This window comes from Conger conger, chromosome 13, assembly GCF_963514075.1.
Source record: "Conger conger chromosome 13, fConCon1.1, whole genome shotgun sequence".
NCBI classification, from domain to species: Eukaryota; Metazoa; Chordata; class Actinopteri; order Anguilliformes; family Congridae; genus Conger; species Conger conger.
This window is the reverse complement of record NC_083772.1, coordinates 24,683,583-24,707,327: the sequence shown is the minus strand read 5'-3', so window position 1 is coordinate 24,707,327 and position 23,745 is coordinate 24,683,583. Positions and strand designations below refer to the sequence as shown.

Below are 23,745 nucleotides of genomic sequence, written 5' to 3'. Positions count from 1 at the left end.
CCTTTAGGCACAGTTAGTATGGATATATAAACCATACAGGACAAGGGTATCTTCTGCAGGAATAAATAAAGGTGACATATGGTAATGTATCATGGATTCTGATACATACAGCATGCTGATGTCTTAGTGGAAATTCTGGCAACCAAACAAGTAAAGAAAGTACTTTGACTCATCTGCTGGTGTGAAGGAGAGGGATTCAGCAACTTGAGTCTTTAAAAGCTGCAAAATATTCTCTAGGCACAGAAACAAAATGAAATGAGGTGAAATAACTCTACTCTGAGAAAAACAAAGAGCAATAACAGTTAAATAATTAGCAAGATTGTGTTTATTGTGCCCCCTCTCTAAAGTTTTTTTTACATATTGGCTAAATATATTTATGTACATTAATATTATTAATTCATGTTCACAACAAATACCATGAAAATTATGCAAAACATTTCTTGGATAAATTTAAAAAGCTTTATATTATAGTGATCTAAACTCCACACAACTGCACATGTGCACATTAAGACTACATTGTAGCCATGTGGAATCTAGTGTAACAACCATATCACCATATATAACCATAACATCACCAGTCAAAAATAATAAAGAATACAATTCAAATTGCATATTGTCACAGGAGGGTTAAATACGTCTTAAAAAATAAATGTAGTTGTGTACAATATCACACCAAAGATTCACTGACCTCAACCATAAGCATGCATGCAGCGTAAAATCTTTTTGACGCAATTGGATTTGGTCACTAAAAGGCTTTCGTACAAGGAAGTGGACTGAGACACTTGAAAGACTTGTAGCTGCATGAGTCATCGACAATTTGGAGAAGCAGTGTGCTGGGAGAGATGCAGAAGTGATTCCCATTCTGGGTCAGCAGGCTGGAGATCTCAGCTAGAATCACAGCTTCCTAAGCCGGGTTCTGTCAGAGCTGGACCTGCTGTTCCTCTCACAGACAAATACCTCTGTACTGTGAGCTGCAGGCAACAACGCAACTTGCATCATTAACCATGTGGCAAAGCTCCCATTTCAAAGGGCACCACTAGTAATTATTTTAGGCCATCACGCTTTCTTACTCTGTATAATTTGGCCGTTAACAATACACCACTAAGGGTACCTCACTGATTATATCTTGTAAACTTGTCAGAAAATGAATCTTTAATTTATTCAATACTGTGGGAAGTACAGAACATATCTGGTCAGTTCAATACAGAATATCAAATATTAATGGGTATGACACATTCTAATACATACTTGCAGAGGCCCTCAGGATGGCATGAAGTATGGCTGGTGCTTGGTGGAGGTGAGTGGGGAAAACACAAGCACAATCCGTTACCATCTCCAGATTGGTGCTGTTGAAGGAATATTGTGTATGTTTGATCTGCGCTCAAGGCATTACCCCCAAGTGATTTTTCCACACAATTCACCTCAGAACGAGAGAATGTTGACAACTCCCAGAGGAGAATATACACTCGCTCAGTAGACACCTGCTTACTCATTAGTCAGTATCCATGGATACGGAGACATCAGGAAGCTGCATAACAAAGCGACAAGCCATAAACTGGCATGTCACATGACGCTGACCTTAGACAGCAAAAATAAGTACAAGAATAAATTAGAGACACTAGCAAACTGTCAGTTGTTAGTGAGCAAGGACACCTAATTATTCAACCTTTGCCTTCTAAAATTTTTTCTTCTGTGGTGCTTCATCTTGTACAAAATATTTAACAATTGTTTTGTTTTTTAGGTTTAGTATTTGGCATTCTTGAGCAGCAGGAAATTGATAAAAGTAGCCACAGAGACTCTTCATTTTCATTATACAGATGAGAAACAGTCTTTAACCTCTTCTTTAGTGTCCTATACCATATGTGCTTACATCACATCACATGATAATATATAATTACACTCGCAAATTTACAATTTACATTTTTCACATTCATACATTATAGGTAACTGTTCAGTAGTGTCATACCATAGAGTCAAGTCATATAAACATGAAACCATATCAGAGGAGAAGGCAACAAAGCCGTAAACTGTTATCTTTGTGCGTGTGTGTGTGTGTGTGTGTGTTACAGATGCAACGTTTAATGTAAAAACATGAATAACTAAAAAATGTTAACCTTTTTTTTAAAATTTGTCATATAAAGGTGAATTGCCCATTTCTATTTGATCATGGACTATTTATGAAATGGAAATGAGAGAAACATAGTTTAAAGGAAAGCACCCAAATTCTGGGACCTTTTCTCCGATTTACCCAGACTTTTTTTTCCCTGCACATGTATAGAAATTGAGCAAGTAAATGCACAAAAATGAAATTGAACATCTCGTCTAAGCCTGGATAAGTTGGAATTGTTATATTGTTATCCTCTAAGTTCCCTGTTTGGGAACATTATGGTGGTAATTTTAACAACGATAGTGATGTGGGAAAAGGTGACGGATAAAGTAATGTCTGTGTCCATGTTACTTATTTTATTTTTATATATTATTATTGCTATTGAATGTCCCTTGTCAAGTAGATTTCACCACCGCAGATTATATGGTTCTTGAGAGTCCTCCTTCAGGGGTCTCAGGAGGATAAATATACACACACATGCACACACATGTAGTTGCGTGTTTTGTCATTCGATTTTGCTTATTGACCGCTGACTGTAGCCTGAGGGTATGGGACAGTCGTGGGTGTAGCTCATGCCCTGTTCTGAGGCACCGGTCTCACAGCACACATCCTTCCCCCTTTGCCGTGGCTTTTCCGGAGAGCTCTATGATTTGAAGCAGGCGGAGCAGGTGCCGTTTCTTGTCGAGCTCAGCTCCGGTGAAATCGTGTCGGGTACTTCCGACTGGAGGAGGTCGTTCTCGTTGGCGATAACATTCTTCACTAAGCAATTGGCTGCTTCGTCAATGTTGATGTTCTCCTGTAGGGCCGGGTGTCAAGGTGGGGAGGTGGGGGGGAGAAAAAAGGACGGTTGAATAAAAGTGACAAAGGCCACTCTTTGATCATCTAAAATGTTTGGTTCTAGAGACAGCTGATGGCAGGGAGTCCATCAGAATGACATGCCCCTTGGCAGTGGGCTCACAAACACAGCCCTCTGATGGAGCACTGGAAGGGCAGTGTGTGATGACAAGCCCACCCATCCTGCAGGCAGAACTGACCTAGCAGGTGAGAACACATAGTCCCTGCCCACAGGCCCACTAACACACCGCTCCGTGTCGGTGGGCGACCGCACCCCAGGAGATCCTCCATCGCACCAGCAGCAACAGCACTACACAGATGGTAGATCCCGGTTGCTAAGAAACCAGACATTTGTTGGAGTGCTCTTTTGGAAGCACGTAAAAACAATACATGTCAAAACTGTGTGTAAAAATGCAGCGCATTTATATCGATTGTTCCCACTTAGCTAATTCTGTATTTAAAAGGCGTGACCTTTTTTTTGGTGACATGACATCACTCGTGGAAGGCCTCTTTTGCATCTGTCTCTACAAAGGGCAATCAATATTCACTACATGTCTAAAAGAATTTCTGTCTTCAGTGTTGGGGGTTAACAGTGCTCTGTGGTGCTGTCGCCTCATTAATGATGAATGGTGAGGCTCCACTTTAATGAGATTCTTTGTGAATTTGGCCAGCAGTGCCTCCCCGGCAACTTTTCTGGCCGTGAGTGAGTAGCGGAATTAATCACAGCCGGAATATGCATGAGGCTCTTATCAGAGGCGCGTACAGGAAACAGTAGAAAGACTTGTGCAGATTTCCGCTTGCAATCATGTCTTTCAAAATCTTCTCTGAGATTATGAAGGCAGCTTATTTTAGCTTCGTATTCAGTCTCAGGACCTTTACATACCATGTGAGAGCAGGAGGCATATCAATGGGTGAAAAAAAAAACAGAATCATGAGTAAAGAAAAAAAGCTCAGATGAGCTATAAAATTAAATAAATAAAATTGCTGAGTATCTGTGGTCCTTGCCCTGAATAGCACATTGCCCTTAATACAGCTTCCTAGCCTTCATAAATAAATTAAGTTATATCATACAGTACAGTAATTACAACCAGAAAAGTATAATAATAAAGAATTTTAATATGTGCAAATAAGGTAAAAATACAGCATGATGTCATCACTATATATATTTACACTCAGCAACAATTTTATTAGGTAGACCTGTATACCAGCTTGTTAATGCAAATATCAAACTAGCCAATCACCAACAGCAACTCAATACATAAAAGCATGCAGTCGTGGCCAAGAGGTTGTTGTTCAGACCAAACATTGGAAAGACGTGACTTTGACTGTGGAATGATTGTTGGTGCCAGACGGGGTCGTTTGCGTATCTCAGAAACTGCTGATCTCCTGGCATTTTCATGCAAAACCCTAGAGTCCCTAGAGTTTACAAAGAATGGTGAGAAAAAAACAAATAAACATCCAGCGAGCAGCAGTTCTGTGGGCAAAAATGCCTTCTTATTGAGAAAGGCCAGAGGAGTATAGCCAGACTGGTTCAAGCTGACATGAAGGTGACAGTAACTCAAATAACAACACATTACAACGATAGTATGCAGAAGAGTATCTCTGAACACACAACACATTGAACCTTGAAGTGGATGAGCTGCAGCAGCAGAAGACCACTAAGACTCTATATAAATGGATATAGGCAAAGAAAATGTCCCTGAATTCTACTCAGACAAAGCAGACTGTTCCAACCCCTCTTGCCTCAGAGGTATAACAATGAAAGCTGGAATGAAGCTGGCTAAAATGGCAAATGGTGAGAGACATGAGTGTTTTGGAACCTGTGAACGGACAGATTGTGTACTATATATATATATTGTGTGAGATATTTATGTAGCCTGTATTATATGTAGCATGGATGCTTCTATAGGGCAAGGAGGAGGAGATACGGATATCTGAGGAATCCTATTTATGAACAAGGTCATCATTATATAGCCTCACCCCAGTGATCCCTATCTGACCTGCCTGTTAAGTGACCGCAAAGCCCATCTTAAACTCATCTGTGAAATTCCACACATCTCTGAAAATCCATTTTCATGAACTGAACAAGTCAGAGATTACCTGCTAAGAGCTTCACTCAGCTGTCTGCTGGTGTAGCACATACTGTAACTTCCCCTCTGTGCCTTTCATTTTCTCTCTTAAGAGTCTAAAAGGAGGCTCTAGACTACAGTACACCTCCATCACATCAAAACCTGCTTCCATCTCTTTTTATAGTTTACACACAGCACAAGGAAACAAGTAGCAATTTTGATCTGATAATTTTTCCTTGCTTTTCCTCAGGGGTATTGCCAATTGTTCCATTTGAGCCACCTCTGAAACCCATGCCCATGCAAGAAACACTGCATTTGCATTTGCCTGCAAGCCAGCTTTCCACAGTACAGGCCACAAAGTACTACAGACCTGTGCCTTCATACTTCAGGCAAGTGCCTTTGCCAACTCAACAGTTGGAAATTATTCTCAACAGTTGGAAACAAGTGCCGTGGTGGTGCATGGCTAAGGTGTCGTACCTTGACGCAGGTATAAGTTCAATGCCGTTGCACACAGAGGACTGGGGTTCAGAGGGCCGAGTTTCGTAGGGTATAATTTGGCCTCCGCTCTGAGGGAGGGAGGAGGGACTCGGCAGGGAGGAGCCCGCGGCTCAAGACGATGCAGGTTGAAGAGGTGTGTCGGACTCTTTCCGGCTGCCGAGGTACGGGGTCACAGCACTGTTTCCTCAACTAACATCTCCCATTGAAATAAGCAGGGTACAATTGGCAAAAAATCAGAAGCAAATTTTTTTTAAAGAGGGACATTCACAAATTGCTTGGGAATATGAAGGATTTTGGAATCAGATAAATCACTTGGAAGCCCCAAATTGTTATGTCCTAAAAGGATAATAAAGATTAATAAAGGCGTTTATACAGAAGAGTGCCTTGAATTTCTTGTTGACATAGATAGTAAAACCATGCACTTCCACTTAAATTTTTTATCTGATATCCTGTAGTGCTCCACTTTCTTTTCTGAATATACAGAGCAGTATGAGTATTATGTACTGTATAATAATGAATGAATAGATGAATGCGCATGCTTTTTAATACTCTCAATAAAATATAGGCCAGGACATGAGAATGACTTCTTTTTGTAATCCAAAACTACAGACTTTCCACAGTTGATGTACATGCTGCACACAATATCTTTGGTACCCAAAATGGCCAAAGGAGCAATACACCAGGGATAAAGAGATTACATACTTGTGATGAAGGTAATAGTATGTAGTTGACCATTAACCCCTTAAGTATCATCCCTTCGCTTAACTCAAGCTTGAAGATTACATACCCAAAATAAAATGGTTACTCTTCTTAAACCCTTTACAGGCATAATCCTGGTGTCTTCAGAAAGGTAACCCTTTGTTTGTTTTCCAAGAGTATTACTAAAACAAAGTTACAGAAGCCCAAACACACTGGAAGTGGAAGATTTTTTTCTCATTGAAACAAGGCATACAGGTTATTGTGGCGGTGCCTGGCACACTTGGAGCCACAACCGCAACACTGATGACAATATCACCAAAAATGAGCATTCTGCATTGTTCTGTCTAAGCTATGTCCAGGCTGTTATCCAAAAAGGGCATCTGGAGACTCCTAAGGGACACATGGAAACTAAATTATATTATGGGTCTTGTGAAGTGTAAAACAATATATAACACTTTTTATCCTGAAAACAAAGTGCTTACACTTCCCCCACCTGTTACCCTTCCCCTACCTCTCCCACTCCTTGTGCTGTCCTCAGACAGCAACAGGTCGACCTGATTGTACAAAATAATCACAATAATAACATCTTGTATACTAATATATCGATTAAGGTCCATTGATTGAAGTTTTTGTCAAATACCCAACCCCCATCAACAAGTGAAACACATTCCACAATTTCACATGCTATTTATTATTCAATAGCAGGCTTGCTCCTTATTTATAAGCGTACTGAATGATAATAAAATATTTTGAGAATGTATTTAGATCAGTGATATAAAATGGGGCCACATCAATGAAAATGCCCTCTATATTGGAGCCAAAGGTGTTTTCACGGTCTTCCTTAGAATATTAACTTGGGAATCCCTTATTTACACGTAGGCATTGCAAAATGCATTTTTAGCCTGTTTTTTGTCTTAACTGTTAATGCCCAAAAACCTACCAATTTGTCTGAATTAAAATTCCTTGATGTGAAGGACTGATATGAAATTATAAATAGCGTTTAGTTAGGCTAAAGGTGGTACAACCAGTTAAGTATAATTTTCACAGGGGTGATTTGGGCGTATGATTACTTTTTTCATTAGGTAAATTAAATAGTCATTTAAAAATATGTCTCGTGTTTTACTTGGGTTCCCTTTGTCTAATATTACATTCTGTCTAAAGATCTGAAACCACTGTAATCATGAGTGAGTAGGAAATTAAATGCTAATACATGCATAATTCTTCACTGTCTTACCGATATGTAAGGTGACAGAAGTGCTTGATTAATTCACTGAACATTATGCATAATATTCTTGTAAGAAATCATGATCTTCCCCCAAGATCCAAATAATTATTGCTGTAACTAATGAGAAAAGGGAAACAGTGTAAAATATTTTTCATTACACTGGACAGATGATGGTCACGCTAAAATGATTCTTCCAGTGAATGGATGGCCTCCATGATCTGATATCAAATCCAGATTATAATCTCAATTTATGACTGTGGCCAGCAGCACAGCAGGATTGTATATATCATGGCCCTAGTTTCATCCAGGGAAGAATTGATAGGATTTCATATGAAGTGAACTACGGCTGTGCTTGTAAAGAAGCCATGGCGGACATCTTGTGTTTGGAGTGAGGATACTGGTCTGTGTTCTTCCAAGTCGATGGTGGATATTGAACTGATGTGCCTATGGAAGCCATTGGTTTTTCCAAATTGAGACAAGAGAGAAACTTGAATAATGTGCGCAATTGATTATGCAAATGTAAAACCAGAAGCACCTGGCAAAACCAAAATATATGTACTTTCCACAGATTCATAATGAAATTAAAGTACATACTGAAATACTACTGAAATGAACATTATGCAAACATTAGTTTTGGTTTACATGATTTGAAAAGAAAACATCTACAAATAGGTACATTCATTTTTCAAATTTTTCTAAGAAGATACACACGTTTCAAATCAAAACTTTAGGGCCTTTTAAAAGTGATTGAGGTGAAAATTAAACTATCTAACAGATTGAGGAAAACCAGCCTAGTTAAGAGTGCTGAAATACGATGAAAAACATATAGGAGAAAAAAAAGTGTGCTAATATGTGATGGAGTAAATTGCGTTAAGTACATTTCAGAGAAAAACTGGTTGTCTCTACAAACTACCATCTCTCCAGCAACACATACAATTGTTACATGTTGCTCAAATACTATCATGTTTAATACTGAGTATTAAAATTGAAAGCACACATTAAGTATTTTGGCAGATTCACAACAAATACACAGCCAGTATGAGAATCCAGGTCAGGTGCTGAGACCAATGTTAAATAAGCACTGTCCTTTCTTGGCTGCAAACCCACCTTGGCTCCAAACCCAAACCTGCTGTAATCAATAGTCCCTTCCTTGTCTCTCATGGGGCCTGCTGCAGCATTTTTTCAAAGTATATTTTTCTTACAGAGTAGTGTCTGTTGTAAAACTACCCTGAAGCAGTTTTGAATAGTGGAACCTCTAAGTATAAGTCATCTGCATGCATCACACATTAGGGTCCATTTTCATTTGCCCAAATTGCCTTTCATATCAGCTGTGACTGGGATGCAACTCCAAATTAAAGTAACATATTTCTCTAAGCGCAAGGGTGATGGAAATTGTTTGTTATGCAATAACAGATAAAACCAAAGATAATTGTCATATAAGTGCATGGACCTTCCTGTGTGTTCTGTGACTGTTGGTCAGAGTCCATGTGAAGGCAGGAGAGAGGATAAATTGAGGATTACCTTGGCAGAGGTCTCGAACCAGCCCACAAATCCATTCTCCTTGCAAAACTGGTCCATTTTGATGCCGTTGTTCGTCAACACATCCCTGCCCTGGTCACATTTGTTGGCCAACAGCACTGCAGCGATGTTCTTGCCATTTGAAAGAGTCAATTTGGAGTCCAAGTCTTCCTTCCATTTTGTGACCGCTTCAAATGTGGATGGCCTGGTCACATCAAAGACGATGAAGGCACCCATAGCCTCCCTGTAATAGACCCGGGTCATGTTCCCAAATCGCTCCTGACCTTCACCAAGAGAAAAATCAACAACAAAAATACACACATTTCAGTTATCTGGAAAACAGTGGTTTCTGTTATCTGTTGCTCTTCTTAATATTAGGATAGTCTGCATAAACCCAGCATTACAGTCATGCATGGACCAAATAAATTGCTTTGCTTCATCCTAAACAAGTACTGTATCAAAGGTAACAGTAACTACACGGTTATGGCTGGGGAATCTTAGTATAGACTTATAAGACCAGGTTTGGGTATCCCTGCTTTAGGCCTAGGTGGACAACCTCTACATTCCATAGATCCCATGATCCCATAGCGGATTATTAGATGAGCACAGGAGAGTCATGCGCTGGCTCATAATCTTTAGAGTCCGACTTCTAATGTATTGCATGATCTGTGCTCACCATATACAGTTTGTGCTGAGAAACATGGCTAGAAGAAAACAGGAAAAGAGCCCCCAAAATAAATACTATTACAATGAAGTGTAAATGAAGTGTCTTATTATCTTATTTTCCCCACTTAAAATGCCCAACATTATATTTCACTACATACACAGACACATACACATACACTTCAACTGAATGGTTTTAGTCATCAAGAAACAACAAAATGCATATCACTAGCCCCATGATGTATTATGGCATTTTGTGTGACTGATGTCTGATTTCACTCCCTGACAGTCATATCAAGCTGATTAAGCTAAGGAGTAAGATTTGCGAGTGTGAAAGGAATGTCATGTTACATGGGAGGATAAGCATGTGTGGAATGTCCAAGTGCAATACATTTCCCTCCATGTCTCCTTTCTGATCATAGAACACAGGCCAAAAAATATTATTACAAAAAGCAATAATACATGATTCTGATTACAGTGCTCTGAGTGGGCAGGTTTTGCTGTAAATACAGTAGGCAACCACATAGGGTAATGTTCACACATGAGTTAACCACACAGCATGCTCAACTGGATATGAGCATTTAAGATAGCTATTGAGACACCTGCATAGTACCCATGGTTTTAGGAGTGGGGCATTATACACTCACTGAGCACTTTATTAGGAACACCTGTACACCTACGTATTCATGCAATTATCTAATCAGCCAATCATGTGGCAGCAGTGCAATGCAACCATGCAGATACGGGTCAGGAGCTTCAGTTAATGTTCACTTCAACCATCAGCATGGGGAAAGACATAGTCAAGAGGTTGAGCTGTTTGGGATTTTCAAGCACAGAGTTTGCGGAGAGTGAAAAGCAAAAAACATCCAGTGAGCAGTGAATGAGAGAGGTCCAAGGAGAATGGCCAGACTGGTCAAAGCTGACAGAAAGGCGACAGTAATGCAAATAAGCACACATTATAGCAGTGGTATGCAGAAAAGCATCGCTGAACACACAACGCATCAAACCTCTAAGTGGATAGGCTAGAGCAGCAGAAGACTTAATAAGTCTAATAAATACCTAGTAAAGTGCTCACTGAGTGTATAACACAATATTAACACATGCAACAGGTTACTCAAGATGCACAACAGTGACTGGCCACACATATTCATGAACATCTGCTGGGAGCCTGAACTTTGTGTAGATGCATAACATTATGTTGAAAAACATTCTACAACTTTCTTAAAGTTAAAGACAGCTAGCAAGTAAATAATATTATCTGTTACCCTGTATGAAAGAACATGTCCAATAATTTACAACAGAACAGAAACAAAAAATTCACCAATTTAATTAGGTTATGTGCATCACTCAAGGACAGTCTAAGCTCTGTGCTAAATCTGAATAGGTTTCAAACCTAAAACATTGTGGTCAACAATCCCATTCTAGCTTCACTAGACTACATTACCCAAATGCCCTATAACAAAGTATGAAGAGGAAAGGCATCTTAAGTCAGTCATGTTGTACCAACCAACCAGGGGGCTGTAGTGTTGAGCAGTGGTTAAAATCCACAACCTTTGACCAAGAGATAGGTGTTCAAATCCTGCTGTAAAATTCCAAGCCTTTAAGCATCCCGTAAATGTAAAATGCAGGCAAGTAGGCTATCAGTGTTTTGGGGGGGTTTTTTGTTGTTGTTTTGTTTTTTTTTCTGTTTTTTTTTTAGTCAGGCACATTCACTTGTTCAAAGACAAACTTTTGTTTTATTTACAAAGACTATTCTGTTATTGGCTTGAAATCTCGCTCACATGAGGCAGAAACACATGACTTATACATACCGCTGCACAGGGTGGGGAGCCGGGCCTGGAGTGGTAGATTAGCCAGCGCTGCAGCTGCTGGGAGCTGGCGTAATTTCTCACGTGAGACTATTTAAAATGACATTCTGTCTGCGTTTTAACGATGCACTCCTTATATTGCTCTCCAAGTGACATGACACTCATTCACTATGTACTCAGTAAAAAAAAATTCGATAACATCTACCCCCCTACTTTTAAAAAGTGAGTCTCATTCGACAGACGAAGGCAACTCAAAAGAATGACATTTAGTAAAAATGACACAATCCAAATGAGGTCTAAATGCCACATTTACATTTGTCACAAACTCATTTGATATGAAAGTAGTAATGAGGCATACATACTGTATTTTCTGTTCGTACTCCTCCCGCTCATAACAAGGTCAGTTCAATAATCATTAAAATGCTATTTTATAATTTGCTCGCACAGGACATTTCCTATTTTTGGCTTTTGGGCGCGGAGAGATAACTGAAGATTTACTGAAGAAATCTTTAAAAAGCGTTCTTCAAATGAATCTCAAAAGTTAAGAGTATGGAGTTGAATGATGCATTGTTACAATCGGCTAATCTGTCATTTCGTAGATGCGACGCTTACCTGTCCTTACGCTTGCGTAACAGTGTTTTATGAAGCTACATTCATAGTGACCGCGAAATGATACTGCAGGCTATGCGAAAAACAAAAATAATGACATCGACGCTCATGCACAAATATCTAGTGAACGTTAAGTTATTACAGAGGACAACAAGGCAAATATGCACTTTCTAAGGTAGGCTATTCATAGCAATGTAGCCACATCGGTGAACTATCGATGACAAAAGAACAAGCCACCGTATTCCATAAAGAGACAGGCAAAGGGAAACCCATCACCTGTCAAAATGAAATGAAGATCACAGTGAGTTCTGGCTTCGTCTTACCTGCTATGTCCCACAACTGAAGCCGGATAGTTTCTGTATCCCAATTCAAAACTTTCAAAGCGAAATCCACTCCGATAGTCGCTCTGTAATTCGGAGAGAAGTTTTGGTGAACATAACGTTTGATGATGCTCGTTTTACCCACTCCCAAGTCACCGATTACTAGGATTTTGTAGAGATGTTCTTTTTGGTTGTTCTGCATTGCGGATGTTGATCATGCCCCGTGTAATCCTTATTGATGGAGTGGCGTGGATAGGAAGTGTAGCTCTTTAAAATCAAGAAGGAACGCCCCGAACATTCGGGTCAAGAGAATGGCAGAGCACTGTTCAAACTTGTGACTCAACTGCGAGTATTAGAAGCCAGAAAGTTGTAGCCTACGGAGTTTACGTTTCGAAATGTGTCTTATAATCTGATACATCACCGTATAAAATGTTTTCAAATTGTTCAAATGCTTTCAGATGTGTTCGCCGTCATAATGTATCATAACGAGAATTTAAAGGCGATGAAACAGGCTATGCGAAAATCCCATAGGATGCTCTTCATAACCAAGTGTATCGTGTGTATAATACAGGGGGAAAAAATGGTTTTGCTCAAAGTCGAGGAAACCTGTCCAAATAATATGCCTTTTCACAATCCACTTTATTGGATTAGCGTCAATATGGCTGTAATCGGCCACCGATACAATCCACAAACCCCCCACCGAAAAATACCCATTCACAGAATTGAATCCAAAAACATGCGGTCAGGCGTAGCGGATTTTGTGCCCCATGTAAAGATCTCACAATTGGCCCCACCACAGGTGAAAAAGAAACGGTTAGTGCAATTAGTACATTGTAAATATAATTATTAATGTGAATTTCAGCATGTTCCAATGTTTGACAGGGCCCTTGGAATCGTCATCTCTCCCCACCAGGGCCACTGGATGTGGCTGACATGGTAGAATAAGGCTGACACGTTCCACTGAGAAAATATGTGTATAATACCTCTAACTGCATTTCATAATCTGAATGCAACTAATTTGCACCGACCCAAGCCTGGTATGAGGGCAGCCTATGTGTATCACATTTCCAAACTCTCTTCATAGCAATTGCAAAATGGTTTACTTCAGTTTCCACTGCAGTGTCTGAGGTGGGCACCATTCGGTGCAGTCTGGGTCTTGTTCATATATAAAACCCTATAAAAACACAGCACTGATGTGCAATCATAGATATGAACCAAAATAGCTATCAAAGCAATACGTCACAGAAACAGGTTACCATATTAAAATCAACTTTATTTCTCAAACATAAAATTGAAAGAAAAGTGCAAATTTGTCTTTGACGTCCTACACCAACATGCTAAAATCTTGCTAAATAGGTGTGAAAGTAAAAAAAGTTAAACTGAATACAGGCTTATATGCCCTATACAGCCAGGTACCAGCATGAACAAATACATTCCCTTTACACATCCATGAAGCAGAAAATCATCACAAGTCCCTCAGATATGGCAGGCTCATTTAACATCCCACTGAGATTTAAAAGTGGGGGAGAAAGGTGCTTGATTTGTCAAACCTGAGATTAGGACTAAATGAAACAAGTTCAAGTAAACCATAATTAACAATTTAGTGCATACTTTCCATACTTTCCAGATGAGGTGCGAAAAAAGACTTTGTGGCATGAAAGACTCTGTTGGGCAGTGAGCTCCCTGAAATGGTTGTGCTACACTGCAAAATACAAGTCACCAATTAAAAACCCTTTACATACAAACTCTCTCTTGTAATTTGGTACAGTTTATGGCATGTCCGGATTCAAATGTCAAGCGGAAAAAGAAAAAAAAGAACAATTAAAAAGACCTCAGCAGAATAATTCTATCCACTTAAAAATTCCGTGCCATTTTAAAATTGGCTTTAAAAACCTCGAAGCAATGATTTCTTTAACAGCACTGGCACAGCATTGATTGAAACACACGTAGGACAGAGAGCCTACAGTTTTGGGATGGGCATGGCCGCCACGGCGATGCTCTCGATACTGCACTCGTCAGAGCCCCTGCGGATGCGGAAGAAGCCCTGCTCCCCCCAGCCGGTGCCCCAGCTGTTCTTCACGATCCAGTACTTTTGCCCCGTCTTGTGGCACTGCCCGTAGCCCACCAGCAGCACGGCGTGATTGGTCAGCTCGAAGGGGTTGAACTCGTCGGTGAGACCCGTGTGGTGGTAGATGCCCTCGGTGTAGTGCATGAAGTCCGGGTACACTTCGAAGGCCACGCCCATGGGCCCGTCCCTCACCAGCTCGGCCATCATGGCCGCCTCGTTGCACGCCCCGTAGAAGCCGCCCACGTAGTGGTACTCCGAGGTGTAGTAGCGCAGGCAGTCCGACCGCACGCTGCACGGGGAGTCGGCCCCGATGTAGGGGTAGCAGCTCTCCTCAACGATGCCGAAGTCCTGGACGTACTTCCCGATGAGGTACGGGAATCCGCCATCACAACCTGTCAGGGCAAGGGAAGTTCTGTTAGCGCCAATCCTGTCCACACAGCCTCAACAGATCCGCAGAGAATGACACGTTCCTTTAGAACAGGGGTCGGCAGCTCTGGTCCTGGAGAGCCGCAGGGTGTGCTGGCTTTCGTTGTTACTTGGCATTAATTGATCAATGAAAGGCATTGATTACACAGTTAACTCACCTCACCTGGTTTCCTGGGTCTGAATCGGTTGCTTATTTTAACGTGGAGACGAAAGCCAGCACACCCTGCGGCTCTCCAGGACCAGGGTTGCCAATCCCTGCTCTAGAATCTCTACAATTGATATACGATTACTCTCCCATATGCTAATTTAAGGAATACATTGGATCACCATCCATAAAATAAGTAATGTAAAGCAAATATAAATTGGGGGGATACTGTAAATAATGGAATAATAGATACGAGTCATCTAGTATACCTCATAATCCATACTATATACTATTGTACCACAGTGTGTGTTTTAGGAAGCCTTTGTGCATTGTACAGAATTCTACATTTCCATTTCCCAAATCAAGAGATGGTAGTTTTTAGGGATAACAGAAGGATCAGGGTGACTACCTCAATACTTAGTGTTATTCCTGCCAGTACATTCAACACGAGAGGACACAACTAATGAAACCTGCATTTAACTTGAATTGTCCCATTATAACAATATACAGCTGCAGGTGCAATGAGAATTGCAGATGGAATTATTGTATTTCTGTTCAAGGTTTACAACAAATAACACAATGGTTGCTAGCAAATTCAGTGCTGCACTGGATTGTAACCATGCCAAAGTATGGCAAAACCATAGTGGAAGGCGTCACTGGAAAATGCTCATTAGTAAACTTGCAATTAAATAATGCTAAGACCTATATCTCACTGATCAAGATTATGAACATCCATCCAATGAAATATCTGACATGGCACAGTCATTTTACAGTAATAATGCATTTCCAAGACTTTTTACTGAGAAATTTACTACAAACAATATTTCTCTGTCAAGGTGTAAAATGGATGCCAGGGGCTGGTTTCTATAAACTGCTGCATCATGCAATGTCATGGCCAGAGCTCCTCCATTTCCACAGCAAAGCAAATACAAACAGTGACTCAGAGGCTCCACTTCCACATTCACGTATCTTATAGAGTTACTTCAGTTCAAATGTGTAATAGTAAACATTGTGCACACTGTTCATTGGGTTGAACGACACTAGGTCTGGCTCCACTATGTCCTCATGCTCCATCTACTCTCTGGAAGCTTTAGAAAAATGCCCATGACACCCTATGGAGTTAAATATGCAGAAATAGTTTTTTCCATTGAGTTAAACCATGTGTTATTGTAGCATCTACTGCATATCTGGCAGCAGCATGGTGGTTTGAGGCTCATTTGTACCCTTGATGACTAAAAGCCATTAGGCAACAAATGTGTTCCATACTGTATTTTATACCTGAATCTAGTCCCATCACCCAATTACCATTGAGATCCATTCAAATGCAAAGAGTTTCAGTGTTGCTCATAGGACAACATTCAGACTCTGATGATGTTGATAGGTCACATATATCAGGAAGTCGTGGCAGGCATAAGAATATGCAACCAAATACAAAACATGACTCTTATTTGACATTGTTAATTCGTCTCAAACAATGAAATGGGGGACTACATATAAAAAGTTCTGTAATTATTACATGGCAAAAACAAAATGTAGAAGGAAAAAAAGAAGGAAAAAAAAGCAGACTTTGGCAAAAAGGCAAACTTTTGAATGGTAGAGTAAGTGAAGTATAATGACTTAGCCAGTCAAGAATTTGAAACCAGAATCTTGGACCATCACCAAGAAATGTCAGACTCTGGAACTCAAGATTCCCAGCATTCTTGGCAGCTCCATTCACAATCGATTACTCCTCCACCAGACAGAAAAGAAACCACTGACAGAACAGGGATTACTTGCAGCAGGAGCTCCACAACTGAGAAATGCTAGCAAAGCCATCTGTCACCACTCCAGTACAGTAAAGAAATGACAGCTTTCTCCAAGTCTCACTGGATTCTGCAGAGGAACCCCAATTACAGAGTTCATAAATTAAACAAAAGTACCTGCAGCATGGAGTGGATAGGAAGATGAAGCGATTAACCCCAAACTGAGGTACAAGTGAGCGCAGGTTTGCAGGTTCATTACCACTTACCATTCAAGGCCCTTAATGGATGTCAAGGGATGTAATTATATGAATGTGTTGGGGGGGTGCTTTCAGACTAATGGACCAACCAATAATTATCCCTGAAGTGTCAGGCATACTGTAACAGGCAATGGAAATCTGCTCTGTAAACACAGAATACACGGCAACCTCTGACACTACAGATTCTGCTTGGGGAGGACCCCGTTGGTACCTACGGCACCGAGAAACCCACGGCTGAGATCGGTCTGACATGTTTATTAACGGATTTAATTACGCGGCCAGCATTTGCAACAGTGAAAGCCTAGGAGGCCACCACAGACATTTCACCTCACCACTGGTCATGAGCGAGGCGCATGAGCGCACGGGTACCTTGGGAGTACTCGGAGCACGACACCACCTGCTGAGGGCTGAAGACCGGCATCTGGGTGTTGTTGGTCCGAATGCGGACTCGAGCTTCCAGCATTCCCATAGTGGCAAAGGAGTAGCAACTCCCACAGGAAGCTGAAGACAGAAGAGAAGAAAGAAGTGACTAAATAAGTTAAACACCCATGACCAACAATTCCAGCGTTCAAAAGAGGATGTCATACAATGTACTGTAACTGCACTTTAACTTGAGATAATGGAAGGGTTCACACATCATAATGGGGTAGTTCACACATCACTATGTTAGGATTGTACACCATTACTTTAAATCTCTGTTGATGGAACATTTCCTTTTGTTTCAGTGAATGATACAAGCCAGCACTGCTCATTCACTAACAATCTTTCACAGAACCTAATCAGCTGTGCTTATGATGTGTGCTCAGCTGGGATTGAGGAGGGACTGGTTTCCCTGTGTGAGGTGTGAGGTTGGAGTCAATCACAGTGGATTTGTTCATGCTGAAACCTTAGCTAATTCAGGTCAGCAATACTGAAAAATATACAAGTTTGCTGCCTTATAATCAGTCAATACAGAAGGTTAAGCTTTATGCACTGAAATGTCTCTTTAAAAACATCCACCTGTTAAAGCCAGAAGCAACAAGAGTCACTTTGCAAAACAGACCTTCAAAAACAACAGGTTAATGTTTACAATGGAAATGTCACAATAACCCAACCCTTATGAGTCAGAAGCCACAACCACAAGCAAGTGGCTGTTTGGAGACAAAGGCAGCATTTAAGGCTGTTTCAGTAAAAATGAACATTTTTACTCTTTCTGCAACAGCTTCATATTGGCTCCAGGTTCCTCATGAGTGGCAATCATAACTCAAGAGTTCCCAAGCAATGCAGTACAACTGCTCACCATTAGCAAAGGCAGCTTAAACATGGCATGGTCAAGCCAGAGCCTTATTCACCAACAACAGAGTTGGGACAGGGTCCTTGCAACGGGGGGAGGGTGATTATAAGATGCCCGAAAAAGGAATGTGCACAGATGCGTGTGTGAGGGTAAGGTGCCAAAACAGTCGAGTGTTGAGGATCAAAGCTGGTTTTCAGAGGCTGCCATTCAAACACATGGTTCACACCCCATGTCACACTGTCCCCAAGCTAATGTGAAGGGGGTCAGCCATTTCCTACACAGTACACAATATAAAACTTGGCTGAGACACAGAAATAGGGCAGAGTGGTGCATAATTTGCAGACTCCCTCCCTCCCCTCCCCCCCGACAATACCATAGTGAATCTACATAAGTGATTGCCAAGTGCTCACCAAAGGAACCACATTCGCCCTTAACCCGCAAGAAGTTTCAGCCCCCTCTACTGGTGGGATTCAGTAATTGCACTGGGGTATGAACCAAAATTTAAACTCAATCTCATTTGCATTACATTACAGTAATGGCATTTGGCAGACGCTCTTATCCAGAGCAACGTAGTTGATTAGACTAAAGGTACAAGCGAGTTACTGCACTATGAACGCAGAATATTGTTTCAGAAAAGGTGGGATTTTTCTTCCTCCATAAAACATTCTCTATAAATATGTGCTTTTCCCTTGCCTCCTAACATTTTCTTCCATCCTGCATCTGGGGATGAGGTAGTGACACTTTGCTCATCTGCCAGCTTGTGAAACAACAAGTTAAAATGGCAGGACTGAAAATGTTACCACTGTACAGGACAAAACCTTCAATCATGTAAAAGTTAAGACCTTTTCACAGTGACAGCTGTATCTTGGTGAAGACATTGCTGCTGAAGGATTAAATGACATGGAAGGGTGATGGCTGTGTAAGAAACGTACTGTAAATAGCCAATTTAATAGCGAACAACTCAAATCAGCTGTAAAACCTGGGTGTTCTTCCCAAAATGAAAGCTGGTGATAAATATTTTCCCCGTCAGATAGAATATCACAGTGACCTTTATTAACAAAGACTGTTCAATTTCAAAGGGTTTTAAGCCTCTGAAGGCGGACAACAAGGGGGTCCTCATTCACAAGACTTTTCTTAAATTCTTCTTAGTTTTGTTCCTAAGAAACGTTCCTCGGAAAACCAAGGTGGGATCCGTGAAAGATGAGCAGGCCTTCGTTTCTGTGTGAATCCCAGGTGTATCAGATGATGAATTCTGTACATTTGATGCACCTGCCTATTCAAGTGATTAGCCTAAGGAATTGCTCGAGGAATTCAATAAAAGTAATGTTGACTTCAGGGTTTTGTGCAAACAGGCCATTTGTCGCTCTCCACAAACATATCTGCACAATCTCTAAGGGTTTACCCCACCAAGGTATATTAAGCCAAGAAATCAAAAAGCAGGCAATCCTTTTGATCAAAAGAAACAGAAAAATGAATGCTGAAATATTTGTGGAAACCCATTTTACGATGAAATTGTTTGAACGCACGTTTTGTGAATCAGGCCAAAGGTTTGTTTCCGAGAATCATTAGCAGGAGAAATACAGCCCTAACAAGCTTGAACTGCTAGAATTCCAGATTGGGAAAATTACAGTTGACAATAGACCAAGAAGCTATACAATCTAGGACTATATTAATTATTAAACTTAAACCGTGACATGACATTATTTTTATATATATTTTATATATATTACAACGTATTATTGTAAGCCACACTATTCAACCAATCAAACATAAGGTAACCATTCAGGAAGATGCAGATGTACCTTGGTTGCGGACAGGGCTGAGGTAGTTGACACCGTCAACTTTTCTCCAGTCCCAGTGTTCAGGCAATCCTGAAGCCAGCCTGGCCGCTTCAGCCGTTACAGGGGCAGGCTTTGGGCGTCTGGGGTCGACAAATGAAAAAGCACCAGACAATAACTAGCCTCTCACAATTTTCAAAGCATTCTTACACTTAATTTGACAATCACTTCAAAAGGTTGGTCAGAATTTTAAAAAACAAGGTAATGCAGAAATGCACAAAACACAAGGAAAAAAGGAATGTCACCAGTTTTATTATATATACAGTTAAATGCAAATGTATTGGGACAGTTCTTTGTTCTGGCACTGTACTTGGATTTGGGATTGGGTATTAACATCCATATTAGGTGATCCCTGTTGGAATTACAGCCCTTTTTATACACAGTCCCTCCAATTTTAGGGGTAGCAAAAGGAATGGAACAAATGGAACAATAGCATAATGGGAAATGAAGCGGACTTGAAATTGAGGTAACGTGACATGGGCTGGGTTTGAACACATTCTCTTCCCTCACAGTCTTCCCTCGAAGGAGGCATTTCCTGACTAAGTTAAATTCTCAGTTCTTAAACATGCGCTCGTGAAATATTCCCAAAACTCCTAAAACAATATCTCCTGAAAGCGCACTGATTTGATCCCCTCTTCTTTGAGCATGGAACATTGCATTATGGGATTTCCCTTTCTGCTGGAGGCTTGCATTTTATACCCTTAGCAGGAGGGAGGAAAAAAAGGAAGCAAGGGGACAGAATCGCTCCCTCCCCTTTCGTAATTCGGAACGGAACCCCACTTGGCGTGGCCTCCTTAATTTATCATGCCATTTTGGGGATTCCTGCCTTGAAGCACAGGAAGGGAAAGACAGGAGGAAAGCATACAGTTTGGAACTGAATCCAGCCATGGATTTAGGAACTGGACACTAGAGACTTGACTTGCACTTGTAGTTGTAGTTGTAGATAAGGGACTTGACTACAGCACTAATACAAACACATACAGTATTGTGCAAAAGTCTTAGGCACCGGTACAACATTCTGTATAGATAAGATTCTTTCAAAAATAATTCAATGAAAGGTTCTAAATAAACATACTATACATTTTACATTACATTTTAGTAATTTGGTAGAAGAGTTAAAAATTGAATCAAATCAATATTTTCTGATGATAACTTGATTGTGGTTGTCTATGACTACCTGGAGAGGCACAAGCAAGCAAGCCAACCAATGTCTGCAGAAGAACTGTGGCAGGTTCTCCAATGTTTGGCTCAACTTTCGAGCTGGTTTTCTTATAAAAGTACAGGACAATATACACAAGAGAACTGATGAAGTTTTAAAGGCGAAGGGTTGGTTTTTTTTTTTTTAAACATGTGCCCAAGACTTTCGCATAGTACTGAATATACAGGTATATACTGTACATATACATGCATGCATCTAGGCTGACGCAATTTATTTAAATCAAAATGAGCTTATTCACCTTGGGATTTTGGAGTCCCTTCCTCCAGCTCTTCGAATGAGCTCCTCGATGGTGAAGCTTTCATGTTCACTGTAGGCTTTGGCTGTCCAGGACGTCTGAACAGTGTTGATTGCACGTACAAAGTCATGGTTTTGTTTGTAGGGACGCTGAAAGAGCCTATTGTTTCAGATGGGTGAAAAAACACATTAAAAAGTAATTCACATAGTTCTGAAAAAAACTTTTGAAAGGCTGTATGAAATGGGGGCCAACGAAGTTGCTAAATATATTTAAACTCAATCACAATGGACAATTTGTGACAGCTTGAAACCGTTAAAAGTGCCATAACTAAAGAATTGGTGGGTTATAACTGGTACAGATAAGGAACAGAAGAGAACAAAACTCACAAGCTTTGTTTGAAATCTGGATGATTGCTGGGGGAAGTTCTCCGGGGAACCGCCGTAACCTTTTTCCCCACGAAACAGGCCCAGTTGTTTCCCAGAACATCATGGACCCACCCAGGTAAAGTCTGGTCACAGTAGCTGGTCACCTCTGAACCTTGCTGCGTGTACTATGTTGGACAGAAAACTGGCAGTGAATTTACACTTTTTGGAGAGCACATAAGAAATTTTGGGCACTAGAATTATGACACAAGTCGATGTCTGAACACACAAGGAGACAACACACATTTGAATCTTGAGCATCGACCAGCTTAAATATAAACCATGAAATGGATAATGTGAGAACATTAAAAAGTAACTAATTGCTAGCACATTTTTCAAGTTCCTGTTGTAACCCAACATTCAAACGTTGAACTTCCTCCCTCCCGCTTAGAAGTTCAACTTCTAAACCTGCAGCGCTCAAACCTTTGGTGAGACTAGGGGAATGTCACAGGAAGACACACGATTAAAATGTCTGAAACAAATCTGAAAGCAAGGACCAAACTTCCACCAACCTTGAAAAAACCAAACCACTTGTAGTCGGACAAAACCACTTCGAAGCCCTGGTTGTAGATAAGAGTGAAAAACCCAGTGTTCCCCAGGTCGTCATTGGCCACGGACAGCTTCTGAAGATGAACTGTTACCGTTTTCACAGAAGGTCCTGTGGGAAACACACGCAGAGGATTACTCTAATGTGTCAATTGTTCGACTTTTACGTATATTCGAATACACTGCATACTTCAGTTTAGGCAAATGCAAAAGAGAGACAGACCTGGGCTTCCGTTATGGTATAGTTAGTAATCACATGCATGTGCATGCTTAAAATTTGATAACGTAGGTAGATTTCGCGCCTATGACCAACACCGGCGACTTCAAATGTCCACGATAGCAGGAAGCAGTCAATATAGGCTAAACACAAAACGATTGTACGTACCCATCGTTGTACAGTTTAAATCCCGTCCATGCCCTCCTTCGGAAACCTGGAACATCCAGGTTCCCACCAAATCCTCATATGTGCAGTTAGCTGGGGTATCGCAAAGTGTGCGTTGCACACCAAATATAAATATGCACCACAACGCCAATTTCCCCTTCATTATCAACAGACAGCAACTCCGTACAGCCTCGATAAAAAATACGAAAATCTCGATTAGCAAACAATATTTGGACTGCAAAATGTATACACAAAGCCTGATAATCTGAGTTTAATAAAAAGTTACCCAGTACTTACAATCACAGAAGCAACTTAATAACGGTCTTCACTTCAGTGGTCTTACCGTCCTAATACACTCGGCAACAGCGATAAAGTTTCCCCTTTGTCATATGACTTTCAGCAGTCTTCCCACGTGATTAACGTTAGTCTGAAACGAGGAAGACGAAACTGCAGGGATTTCACGATTAAGCAGTTTGTTTAATATAATCCATATGGTACATTCCAGTTACATCATATCGTTTATTGCTGTTTACGAATTTTATTTTAGAGCCGTTTTAGCTAAACTGGTGAATTTCTTTTTTTCTTTAAAATAAGTTCTGTGTTTTTATATAACTTGTAGCCTACGTAACTTGAGTTTGTATGTCGTAGCTTCGTTAGTCGTCGTTGTCCAGGTGTAATTTATGCTCTATTCGTTTAAAAATGAATATGCGTATTTCTGAGAAAGAAGCATCCCAGTAGCTTATGCTCCGTTCTCCTTTGCATTGTTTTGCCACATTGCTGTATCTAAATGTGAGTCATCTGCTAACGCATAGGATTCACAGCAACCATTGGGCTATAAAGGG

The 23,745-nt window shown here is 40.6% G+C and overlaps 2 protein-coding genes across 2 annotated transcripts; both read right to left on the bottom strand.

Moving 5' to 3' along the window:
- Positions 1 to 307: 307 nt before the first annotated feature.
- rab38a (RAB38a, member RAS oncogene family) lies at positions 308 to 12,574 on the bottom strand. The gene is made up of 3 exons (XM_061217443.1): positions 12,354 to 12,574; positions 8,954 to 9,234; positions 308 to 2,903 (listed from the first exon to the last, which is right to left on the bottom strand). The coding sequence occupies exons 1-3, from the start codon at positions 12,550 to 12,552 to the stop codon at positions 2,751 to 2,753; spliced, it is 633 nt and encodes a 210-aa protein (XP_061073427.1). The 5' UTR covers positions 12,553 to 12,574; the 3' UTR covers positions 308 to 2,750.
- Positions 12,575 to 13,602: 1,028 nt separating this feature from the next.
- Positions 13,603 to 23,745, bottom strand: ctsc (cathepsin C). Its single transcript, XM_061217441.1, has 8 exons — positions 23,201 to 23,745; positions 22,907 to 23,093; positions 22,488 to 22,633; positions 21,940 to 22,103; positions 21,557 to 21,712; positions 20,064 to 20,182; positions 17,358 to 17,489; positions 13,603 to 14,810 (listed from the first exon to the last, which is right to left on the bottom strand). The coding sequence occupies exons 2-8, from the start codon at positions 23,064 to 23,066 to the stop codon at positions 14,311 to 14,313; spliced, it is 1,377 nt and encodes a 458-aa protein (XP_061073425.1). The 5' UTR covers positions 23,067 to 23,093; positions 23,201 to 23,745; the 3' UTR covers positions 13,603 to 14,310.

Coding starts and splice junctions, on each gene's coding strand:
- rab38a (XM_061217443.1), bottom strand. CDS start 12,552: ATGCAGAACAACCAAAAAGAACATCTCTACAAAATCCTAGTAATCGGT. Junction 9,235..12,353: donor TCAGTTGTGGGACATAGCAG/GTAAGACGAAGC, acceptor CTCTTGGTGAAG/GTCAGGAGCGATTTGGGAAC. Junction 2,904..8,953: donor GGTTCGAGACCTCTGCCAAG/GTAATCCTCAAT, acceptor CCGGCCCTACAG/GAGAACATCAACATTGACGA.
- ctsc (XM_061217441.1), bottom strand. CDS start 23,066: ATGAAGGGGAAATTGGCGTTGTGGTGCATATTTATATTTGGTGTGCAA. Junction 22,634..22,906: donor TTTAAACTGTACAACGATGG/GTACGTACAATC, acceptor TGTTTCCCACAG/GACCTTCTGTGAAAACGGTA. Junction 21,713..21,939: donor CCAGATTTCAAACAAAGCTT/GTGAGTTTTGTT, acceptor CTGAAACAATAG/GCTCTTTCAGCGTCCCTACA.